A 12,134-nucleotide genomic window follows, 5' to 3' on the forward strand; every position below is an offset into this window, starting at 1 on the left:
TCGAGGGTTACTGATGCGGCCGAGAACGGCACAACTCCCGGCACATCATTTTCAGATCACCGCGGAGTTTCGCTGCTCGGGTTAAACGTAATATATAAGTCACTTAGACAACCTAAAAATGTTATTGTTGGGCTTTTTTCAGTGTTTTGTTTGTTCGTGAGTAAATCGGTTTGGCTGAGATTAAAGTTATTAGATTAGATAAAATAAAACTTTATTAATCCCCCGGGTGGGTTCCTCCTTGGTTTTCACACAGCTGACTAAACGTCAAACAGAAAACTTATTAAACAGAAGTATGAGACAGTCGAGAATTTACACCAGTGTCTGGTTATATTTTAGATAGCAAGAAGCAGACGGCCGAGTTTATTAAACTCCACCGAGACAGCGGTGACGCTAATCAGAACTAGCCTTCTGATTCAGAAGGCTAGACCGTCCAATTTCACGCCTTTAAACTTTAAAGGCGTGTTTGTGTGTGTGTTTATACAATTGCTATTATGTTTGCACTTTATGTGTAATGTTACTGACTGCAGAGATCAGCAAGATGTGTGTATTTTTTATTTATTAGTTTTATTTATTTAATATTATTTTTTAATTGAATGACTGTCTAGTAGTTCACAGATGTCGAAAAACTGAGTGTGGTAAAGCCACTGATTTTGTTTATGTATATTTCTGCAATCTGCACATTGTACTGACTTTCATTTTAATGTTTACACCAGGGTTCCTTGTCAGCACTTTATGCTCAGATGTTTGTAAGCTAAAAATAAACTATTGTGTATGTTCAAATATACTGTTGTGATTGAAGAAGTTAAATAAAAATGTCAGTCATCAATTCATGCATCACCTCATGTCATCATAACAGAGGTCTGTCTTCCAGGAAAGAACAGTTTAAAATTAATGTAATATAGTATTGGCCATACTATATGATGTATTGCTTGTCTTTGTTTAATAATACAGAAGACAAAGACCTTAAAAAATAATCGCATATCGCATCGCAATCGCAATATTGGGGCAAAAAATCGCAATTCGATTATTTTCCATAATCGTTCAGCCCTACTGTATTTCAGTGTTAAAGAAGAGGCTGCCATGACTAATCTTTTTCAACTTTAATCTAAGGGGATCAAGGATTGTATAATATCAATGAACACAAACATTTATAGCTAAAAAAAAAAAAAAGAGAGAACAACGGTAGAGCAAAAATAGTTAAATAATAAATAATACACAAAAATGTGAGTTCAAGATGTACAGTCTGTTAATTTGGAGATTAAAAAAACTAGTCCCTGTGAACTAAGATGTTTTATTTTCCTGCTTTCAGCAAACAGATTTTAATATCAGAATTTAAGTTGAATCACTTTTTGAATTTGGATGTTTTCCACTCATGTTGACAGAGTTCCCACATCTCTAACATATTTATATTTCTATTGTGACTTTTGTGGGTGGTATTTATACTGTACATGACCTCTAAGACACCCACATATCTGTTGAATTAAACATTGTGCTTCACTTCTCAAATAAAAGAAGCATTAAGCAACCTTGAAATATTCGTCATCAGAAGAATACAAGAAATCTGTCAAAGGGAGTGAAACCCCAATGCTACTAGAGTTTACATGTAACTCATCACATACCAAAGTCAAAAACAACAGAGTATGTAACTTCAAAGGTACCATAGTCTAACTGTATTCTGCTTCTGTAATAAAGTACTCGTTTTAAGTTAAGTTATCAGACTGAAATAATGAAAATACTAATTTGGAAGTTTAAATGCTAAAAACATTTTTTTTATTTATGGTAACACCAACGCAGGTGTGCTCCTTTTGGTTTTACTGACCTAGTCACAGAGGCAGCTCTGATACTGCATTAAGCTTAAGCTTTTGGTCTAATGTGCCACTTCTAAGAAAGCACCGCAACTAAACCAGTAAGGGAGTGCAGTGCACTTAACTGTAACTGCGGCACCAACACTAGCAATGGATTCCAGCTAAAGTACTCTACTTCCACATTCACCCGGTGCTGTCGGAGTACAGCCTCCCCTTCCAGCCCATTTCAGCACTCAAGTCCCGTCCCAGCTATGGATTCACATCCAGATGAAATGTGTACTCTGCTAATCATCTTTTATCCCGAGTTTACAATCAATTTTAAAAAGCTTGGTCTGAATGCTATAACACGCTGCTGTTGTGACTGTTTAAAATGGGAGACATTTCCCAAACACTGTAAGATCTGCAGCAACGGAGAAACTGTGGCGCTCTGGTCACTCACGCAGCATGAACTAGCAAAAAAGCGTATGCGATTTGAGTGTATCGCTGAAAAAATACTTTGAGACAATATGTTCCACTTATAACAAGAGCTGGAAGCTACAGAACCCCAAAGGGGGAAGCAGTGAGCCTCTAATAATTCAGCTGAGGCAGATTAATCACAAGAAAGTTAAAAAAATCTTCCTCGAATCAAGCCAGCACATTTTGTCTTGTAGGTTTCCTTCTTACAACAAGTGATCCATCATGATCAATGCCAGACCCACTCCTGCCAAGCAACACAATGAAGTCCACATGATCCTACTCAGCACAACCAGTCTACAGTGTAGCAGGTACACTGTGCTACAGCATGGCACATCCTCAGACAGAGAGAAAAACAAAGACTTTGGGTTAAAAAAAAAGGATGTCAGAGTCATCTACGAATGTCCAGATGAGTAAAACAGAACATGTGGGAAAAGATTTGTTCAAGCTTGATTAAATACTCTAAACTAGCTTTACTCGCCTCTTTCTTCTTTTTAATAAGGCTGTTAAATTAGGAATAAATAAATTAGGGGTAGTAAAGCTACACTGTAAAATTTCTGCCTCTAACCACTCAGAAGAATGCAGGTTTTAGAGTATAGACTATCTGAAAGAAACACAGTTGACTCTACAATTCATTCTGTTAATTAAAAGAACTGCAACATGAGAATTTACTTTGAAAAGGCTTAAAACCTGCACAACGTCTTTGAACAACAGCATATGGAGCATGACAAAGCCACCTTTAGCAAAACCAGAGGTGCGCGAGGCCGTGCATGGGCCCTCTCAAAAATCTATTAATAATGAATATTACTAACCTGCCATAAATCTTTAAGCAGCTACTGTGTACAAAGAATATGTTGAATATTGAGTTTCAACCCTCGACAAAGCAATATAAAGCCCGTGTGAATGCTTGGTGTCATTCATGGTCTGTACTTACGTAATGCTTTTCATTAAAGATAGTGTTTTGTGTCTTTTGTTTTTGCTCACATAACATTAAGATGAGAGTATGTAACAGTATAAGATTAACGAACAAGTGACGAAGACTTCTTAGCAAAAAGAAGAAAAAAATGAGAGAGGAAGATTTGCTTCCAAGAAATAGTACATGGAGCCACGTGCAACAAAGAAGCAGCCTTGTCTCTTCCACCACAAACTGGGCAGAAAACCTCAAGGTAGCACTTTCAAGCCAGGAGGCGGTCTCAGCGGCCTAGAAGGGGGTCGTTTCATTGCACTGTCTGGAGGACAAGAGCGTCTTCTGAAAAACAGCCCTCTGGAAAATGTCATGAGGAAGTAACCTTAGGGGGCCTCTGCCAGCGTGAGTGAGACAAACATTTTCTAATAGTGCAGAAAGAAGAAGGCCCAGTCTGCTTGAGCAATCACACATATGTTCTCATTACAGAGCCTTTTTTTCCTGCTGATTTTCATTGTAATCCCCACTGTATTTTTTGAAATTCCTCAAATATAACAAATGCAGCCCATTCACTTTGGGACCACTAATTAATCTCTTGACTCACTAACAGCTGTGGAACAGGTATCCATTTCACTGAACTGCTCTGGTCATACCCTTTGGCTATCTTTTGGAGGGGGTCAATCTTCTTACATAATTGAGTCTGTTAAGCTCGTTGACTGTTGTGTTGTGCTAATCCTTGCCTACCATCATTGTCCATCTGTGTCTGCAGAGGGGCAAACGCATACCAGTGTCTTTGTGTGGCTGAGGCTATGATAGCCTAGTTATCTTTATTCTTATGCATGGAAGGGCGGGGGGGGATCTTGCAAGGGGTGGGGCATGAAGATTTATAGAGTTTAGCGCTACCGTGAGTACCATGTGGTATCTCATTAATCACAACAAATGTATGTAAAAAAAAATCAGCAGCAAAAGAAAGCCTTGCAGAAAAAGGGAGCGCTGCATTTTTGCAGCCTGCTCTAAGTTCAGGACCATGGACAGCTCTAAGCTCAAGGCACTGGGAGCCGAGGGGGGGACGACAACGTGCCCCGACACGTTACGTGTTGCGACAACGGAAAACGGGGATGATATTCACCACCAAGCTGTGCCAGGTGACACTGGTGCAGAGGGTGGACCAAATGAGATGCTTAATTGGTGAAGAGGTAAACTGTAAACACGCAGCTCGTGTGTGTGTGTGTGTGTGTGTGTGTGTGTGTGTGTGTGTGTGTGTGTGTGTGTGTGTGTGTGTGTGTGTGAGAGAGAGAGAGAGAGGGGGGGGGGTGAGCACGTACCGCCTTTACCTGGATTCATTTGTTTACTGTGTATGGAAATGTAAGCAAATTGGAGGCAGCTGGTCTGAAACTCAAACTCTCTGCTGCAATAAAGCCAGAGAGCTGGTGCAGCTGAGAGGAAAAATAAATAAATTACACAAACCAAAGACCAAATCCAAATTATCAACCACTATGACATTTAGTGGGTGCCGAGGAAGGAAGTGTGGCACGATCCTTCTGCGGTTCCTTTGAAACAAACACATTCCATCACATTTCCTCATTCAAGTCAGTTTTTAAAAAATGCATGTAAAAACTCTCTGATAAGACTCGAAGATCAGATTTTTTTGTTACTAATTAATTCAAAACACGGCCATCTTCTCCTTAATCGTCTCCCTGCACGATTTTACCGCATTCTGTGCATTTTTTCCCTTTATGCACGCAGGCCCATCGGCTCACATCCGCCTACAAAGAAATGTTTACAACCGCCGATGGTGCAATGGCACTGTCACGTTGTGTCCAGGTACGGTCGCCCCTATACGAGCAGGGAATGTGTCGCAATGAGAAGCTGCCACTGCGCCGCTGGTGTGAAGCAGTCAGGAGGGCTGAGCTCTGTGTGTGTTCTCCAATCATGACATTCACCATCCTTTATCCAAGGACGTTTCACTGATACACCTTTAGCCTTAATGCGTCCCTCCCTTTTCTCTTATAATAATAATAACACTAAAAATGCCGCAATGAAACACACAGACACACACACACACACAATCACTGAGCACATTTTGACAGAAGCCCTCCTCCCCTCCCCTACAGCGGAAGCCTGATTGCCTAAATACAGAGGTAGATTAGCGTATGCGCTTTGGGCCAGGTTGTGTGTGAGAGAGTGGCGATAACAAGTGGAGGCTATAGCTTGCAGACCTTAGGGTGACAGTGAGGGTGGATAAAATAAAGGGGAGGGGGAGGGGGGTTTGAGCAGGTGTCTATTCCAGCCCTTACCTAAAATCGCTATATGGATGAATGATCCAGTATCCGGCCGTCTGAACCCTTTCTTGCTCTTTCTCCACAGCTTTCTGGCTGCCGAACATACGCAAGGAGAACTTATTGACTCCGGGCTGCATCATGGCCCCAAATTGCCTCTGCATAAAACCATGTTGCCTGGACGCCCCCTCCAGATCATCAAAACCAACCATGGTCTCTTCCCGCTCCCCCTTGAAGCCCACTGAGTTGCCATGGTCCTTCATGTTCTGGCTCCCCGTGTTATTTTTCTGTATCGAGTCTTGCCTCTGAAAAACATTATTCCCATCCGCCTTCTCCTCCTTGTTGCTGGAGAACGAATTCGATTTGTCTTCCATGGCGCTCTTAGTTTTCCCGTTTTCTGGGGGGTTTTCTTCTGTTTTCTCTCTGAGACTACGCGTTCCCTCTCCGGCTCGAGAGAGAGAGAGGGAGGGGGGGGGGGGAGCGAGAGGACGCGCCGCGAGCTCTCCTGTTTCTTTTGATGTCCTTCAAACTGTTCGGCTCCTCTGCCTTCAACGCGAGTGCTGCAAACTGAGACAGAGTGGCCGAGAACCCGGTGGATCAGGTTTCTTGGGTTACCGCCATCTACCGACGGCCCCCGGCTTCTGCCGTCCAAAGCCTGTGCCTCATCTCACTTCGCACGACACTGCGGTTTAACTGGCACATGCTCTTGCACCTTATTTACATAATGTGGCTGACGATACCCCCCACCTCCGTCTCCAGTCCCCTCCTTTGCCAACAGTTTCACACACGGCAGGGGGAAGCCGCTGCTGTAGAAGAAAAAACACACGTATGACAAGTTAATGAGGGCTGGTTTTATTATTTTATTTCTTAATAAACCGATATAGATTAGGTGCTTCCTGTGGTTCGCCTGGCACCTGGTTTGCTTCCTGCTGAGAAGTTACAGTAGAAGCCAACTGGATGAAACAGATTGTAAAGTAGGTGCCACCGGCCACATTAAAATACAAGTTAAACATCTTGTGGATATCGCAGTTTTTAAGGTGTTGCAGAACTTGATCCAACATTTCCTGTAACTACCTGCTGCAGTTTGCTTTATTTAAAAACTTGACGTACAGGCTGCGTGGAAACCAGAGCTTTTATATGCTCCACAAAGAGATGATCTGCTCTATGTAGGAGAATTCTGTAGTGAATTAGGTAACGTCTGAATTAATGAGCGCATTCTGACATATTGTGCAAATTAAGGGATGACCAACTGTTCCACTCATGCTGTTTCCAAAAGGTGTTTTCTCTAATTATGCGAACCGTGGTTCGCTCTCCTAGAATTAGGTCTCTATCCAGAATAAATCTCAAGGATTGAAGGTAAAGATGGGATGAGGAATAGACAAGAAAGAAGATGGACCAAAGAAAGGATGTGAGTCTGAGTTCTGGAATTACATTGCAGTGGGAAAATAATAGAATAAAGTGCAGAAATAATTTTTGTGAAGGATTGTAAAGACTGGAGGCTGTAGCCAGTAGATGGAGCAATACAGAAACTACAGAAGCAGCCAACCAATTAAAAGGAATTCTGATCAGCTAATCGTACTCTAATCGGAATTAGGTTTTGTTTGTTTGTTTGTTTGTTTTTACATCCAAATTTATGATACATTTCTTTATTATTTGCAAAGCAAGCTATCAAGTTTGGAAAATGTTCATGTTTTGTCACTTTTTCTGACATTGTTAAGACCGAATCATTAAATAATTGATCAAAAGAATATTTGGGTTATTCATTAATAAAAGGAAATAGTGAGTAGTTGTGGTTTTATAGGTTGCTCGCTTGGGAGTGTGGATGAAGAGAAGCAGAAAGAGTGAGAGAGCACAGGGAGTGGCTTCCCCCTTAATGGCATAATTGCAGGTCAGCCTGTCACACAAACCATCTGCCATGGAAACGCTATTTAGACATTACTGCTAAGAGTCAGGATATTTTGTGAAGGATGAAATTTTGCCTTATGCATGGGAAAATCTAGTGCTGTGATTTTCATGTCAGACTCACAGCATGAAATGAGATTTTCTTAATTTCCACACTATCAATAGGTCTAAGAATGAGAGATATTTCAGAATAAACACACACATACAGATGGGCAAACAAATACATCCATTTATTTTCATATTTATACTCAGGTACTGTGTACATATGTGTACGTGTGTGTGTGTGTCCATTTATGTACATTTTTGACCGGGTGCAGAACTGTTAGGAAAAAAAGGTACTCCTGTAAGTATAAGAATGACTGGTTATGAGACACTGGCCATTATACACTGGTCATGCTATAAATGCATTAAAGCTATTTTCACATGGCTCCAGTCCCCAATTGCATTGTTCACTATACCAGGATCATTAATTACCATGAACATAATATAAAACAGGCTTCTGATGGTATTAACTGGTAATACAGTTTTATTAGATTCATGAGAAATCATGGTTTAGGTTAAAGTTACTAAACTGCTACTGTTACTGTTCAGAAATGGTCACATTAGAAGGTTATCAAGGCAGCGTGCCTCTGTGTTGCATTCAGTGTACGTTCTCTTGTCTTTCTATTTTTTGGGGGATGTTTTTTGTTGGTATTTTCTGTTTTACTTTGAAATTTGGCTCCAGTATCTAACTTAAATATTGTTTGTTTGTTTTTTGGGGGGGTTTTTTGGCCTGTACCTGTGTCTCATATCCCCAAGTTGTCTCCACTTCCGTGATTACCCTGTGTGTACGAATAGTCCTTTCCATCTGTTTTAATCTCCTTGTGTTCTTTACTTTCTCTGATTCGCTTTTCGGCTTTTGATTTGTTCTTCCTACTCGGGATTCTCTCTTGGACTTGGCTTTAGATATAGTTTTCAACCTGCTGCTGCTCAGTCCTGCACTTGAGCATGTTAACCCAGTAGCCTAAACAAAGCCCCTGTTGACTACCCAAAAGAATATAAATCAATTAAAGTACCTCTAACTTTAAAAAACAAACTAGAAAAACTGGACTTATACATGAAGGTGCTTATATTAATAACCCAAAATACACACAGTGAGCACCTGTTCTCTGGGCAAACATGTCTTGTTGGAGCCAGAGGTCAGAGGAGAATGGTTGATTCAAGTCAATAAACAGGAAGAGCAGCTCTCTAAGAACAACACATCAAATCTTGAAGCAGGTGGGCTACAGCAGCAGAACACCACTAAAGGGTCACCAATTCATACAAAAGAAGTTTGGAAAAATGTTACTTGATTTAAGCAGTCTAAATTTCTAATGACATTCAGATGGTAGAGTCAGAATTTGGTGTAAACAACATGAATCCGTGGATCCATCCAGGTTCAGGGTGCTCAAATTATGGTGCAGGCTATATTTTCTTGGCACTTTTTGGGTACCTTACCAAATGAGCATTCTTAAAACTCCTTTAGCCTACCTGAGTATTGTTGCTGACCATGTCCATCTCTTTATGAACACTGTGTACCCATCCTCTGTTACTTTTGATTTGATTGGGTGTAATTAAGATTTTGAATGCAAACATTTTCTGAACAGAATATACTCTAATGAAAAAATGTTTGTTTTGCTGAAGGAAAAATACATTTTTAACCTTTTTTTAATTCTAAATAAACTTGCTTGATATTTTTAAAGAATTTATTGGACAGTTACTTAGATAGCACTCTAACTACGCTTTCTACAAGCACACAATACTTTGTGCTATGAGCCATTTTGGCACATAGACTAGAGGAGCCAGGGCTTGAACCAACAACCCTCCAAGTGACAGACCTCTTGCTCTACTGCCTGAGCCACTGCTGTCCAATTAAGTGTGGTTGTCAGAAGAATTTCGTATCACCTGAAACTGTACTTTTTTACACAACGTGGCATTGTATACCCAAGCTGAACCCACGCAGCCAGTCCTTTCCTGTCAATACAAAAAAACAAAACACTAAATCTCACAGCTGGCTGTGTATATCACTAGAGGACAATAGCTCAGATATTTTGCATGTTTGGTAGTGGATTATTATGCAATGATCCAAATGTTATCATAATTGAAACAGACATCCCTTAATTTTTTGTTCATTTTCTCTCTCAGCTGGGTTAGTGTTGGATTGGATTAGCTGGCATGCCAACTGTTTCTACTACACAACGCTTGTGTAACTACACAGTTAATGGGACAGGGAGGGGTACTGCTAGAGAAAAATGTTGCATAAGATTTATGGCTTAAAGTAATACTGATATTGAACAAGTGGAAATCACAGATGGCACATTCACATGTCAGAGAATAAATACAACACAAATAACTTTAGCGGGTGGAGACTGTGGATCATGGAGGAACACATTCATCTGGGAGTAAACCTTTGTTTGGGTTTGTCCAAACCTCATGATTAATTCACGGCATCATCCTGCCTCCAAATCTGTCCGATAATTCAGCCAGAGGAGAATTGGTGAGCGGGGTAAAAACGAATTATTCTGAGATTTTATTTGACTCTTCTTTACACATCTAATCATGTTTAGGTAAAAAAAAAAAAAGTCACACATATTGAATATGAACAGATCAATAGTAAGATTTCCATCCTCGTATGGAAATTTGTTTTAAACACTTTAACATACAGTATGTTGCAGTTTAAGCTGCGAGTTTAATCTGATCCTAGTGGGATCTAATCCAGCTTTATAATATTATGATGAATACCCAGAGAATTGTGTACTTAATATCCCGCTTCCTACATTGTAAAATGTGTTTGTGATTCTTCTGATTGTCTCAGTGGCCTTTTTGAAATTGCATTGTGTGTCTAAGATTACATCCAGTTTTACACTGATAGATATGAAACCTTACATACCCCTGCACTGTCAGTCATTGCTTTTGCCAACAACAGCATCACCCCTCTGCAGGATAGTGAAACTGTGTTCCTCCTTGGACCTGTATTATATGTAAAACCAGATTTCCTACAAACAGGAATTGTTTCTGCTCAAATCATTTTGTTTTAAGGTTTAGCAGACACCTGTCACATAGGAATACATGAACTCTAGTCTTACCATTTCCATTGTATTCAAATTCTTGTCCACTGAATAATAACCTGTGGATGTAAATGCTGTAAATCACCTATTGTAGTCTCACTGAAACATCTGAGAGACCAAGCTTAATAACTAACACAAATTAAAAAAAACACAAATCTTCCACCTCTTGGGCCAGACGTGAGTACTAATTCACTTGTCCTCGTTGGATGCTTGTCCCATGGCTGACTACTTTAATTAAACCGTGATTGGGGCTGGGAAGATGGTAGTGTTGTAATAAGATTGAAAGCTTTGGTCTGTCTCCAGCTGAGACTATCAGGGTATCATGGACCTCCGGGATGAGACTGAGGCATTGGAAAGGGACCAGCCGAGGCCAAGGTTGACTTAATCAGCGAACTGACTTGTACAAACAAATGAGAGCATTAGGAAGCTCAATCAGCAAGATGAATGTGATAAAAAAAAATGATCGGTTATTGGTTTACAATCATCAGAATGAGCTGGCCAATTTGTGGAATGTCAAAAAGCAATGGACAATTCTAATGTCCAAAAGAAGCTACACTTACTTACTTTTTAATTGTGAGCTATAAACCAACATGTCAACCACCATTTTTAAAATATTCTTACTATGAAAAAAATCTATAAATAATAAAATTGTAGAAAAGAATTAAAATTGAAATAATTGCAGGATCATTATTATCATTATGCATTAGCTTGATGTAGTGCAGCAGTATGCCATAGGTGGGGTGTGACTTCATCTTTCATAGTGGGATAAATGCTGTAATGCTGAAATGTCTGTTACTGCAGCTTAGTTACATTTACATCACTGAGCTCTTGACAATATGCAACCTTTAAACATACAACATGAATTAATAATCATTTAGTGCATATAAATGCAACAAAATTAGTTAATTATCAGCATTTTTACCTATTAATATTATTTTGTTATGTTTGCACCTTCTGCCACAATCACCTGTTGCAGTGAATATAATTTGTAAGTATGCAGGATTTCATTCAGAAACTGAATGCACAGTTATGTCTTTATAAGACATTCTTATTTCTATATATTTACTGCTCTGGTCATTTCAGTTAATTACCTGAACTACTCTACCTTGGTTACTTGTTCCTACTCTCCTCATAAGGCCTACAGGTATGTGTACCAGCCATCCAGATCCACTCTGTGTCAGACTGCTGTAGTGCACTCAGCTCTAGCAATCCAGCATACTCAGATGGCTTCGATTTTATTTTTCCCTTTCTCTGTTATCTCTGCCTATACTTACAGTTTTAATTGCTTTGTGCATTTGGTCCAGTATGTTTTTACTTGTGATGCCTCTGTAGCATGAATATAATATATATTTATAATTGAAACTATATTGCATATCATATCAAATAAATATCTGTATTAGTCTGATGTCGAATATCCAGCAGAATATGGAAATGACATGCTTTATGCAACACACACTACTATTTATCTGGCATAACTTAAACATCAAGAAAGCAGCTCCACATGTTCTGAACTAAAAACTTTATATGTTATAAGAATATAAATCGATCATGCAAAATCACTATGATAATTTAAAAAAATAATAATAATAATAATTTATTTCTTAATTTCTTCAAGAAATTTCTGTTTTATTTGGCATTTCATTTGGTGAGTGTAGTTACACCGACACTCTCACTTAAAATGTACCTCGTAAAAACAAAAGAATAA

At 39.5% G+C, this 12,134-nt stretch overlaps 1 protein-coding gene across 1 annotated transcript in view; it reads right to left on the bottom strand.

The window, feature by feature from the left end:
• The window catches only part of hcn1 (hyperpolarization activated cyclic nucleotide-gated potassium channel 1), a 70,398-nt gene extending 64,298 nt beyond the window's left edge, over window positions 1-6,100 (bottom strand). The window contains exon 1 of the mRNA XM_086301000.1: window positions 5,460-6,100. Within this exon, the coding sequence (XP_086157126.1) occupies window positions 5,460-5,815 (356 nt within the window). The 5' untranslated portion in view covers window positions 5,816-6,100. The remainder of the gene's footprint in view (window positions 1-5,459) is intronic.
• Between the last annotated feature and the right edge of the window lie 6,034 nt (window positions 6,101-12,134).

This window comes from Aulonocara sp. 'chitande type north' Nkhata Bay, linkage group LG7 (genome assembly GCF_057382095.1).
Source record: "Aulonocara sp. 'chitande type north' Nkhata Bay isolate Kocher_YH1m ecotype deep benthic linkage group LG7, A_spYH_male_GT1.1, whole genome shotgun sequence".
Classification (NCBI taxonomy): domain Eukaryota; kingdom Metazoa; phylum Chordata; class Actinopteri; order Cichliformes; family Cichlidae; genus Aulonocara; species Aulonocara sp. 'chitande type north' Nkhata Bay.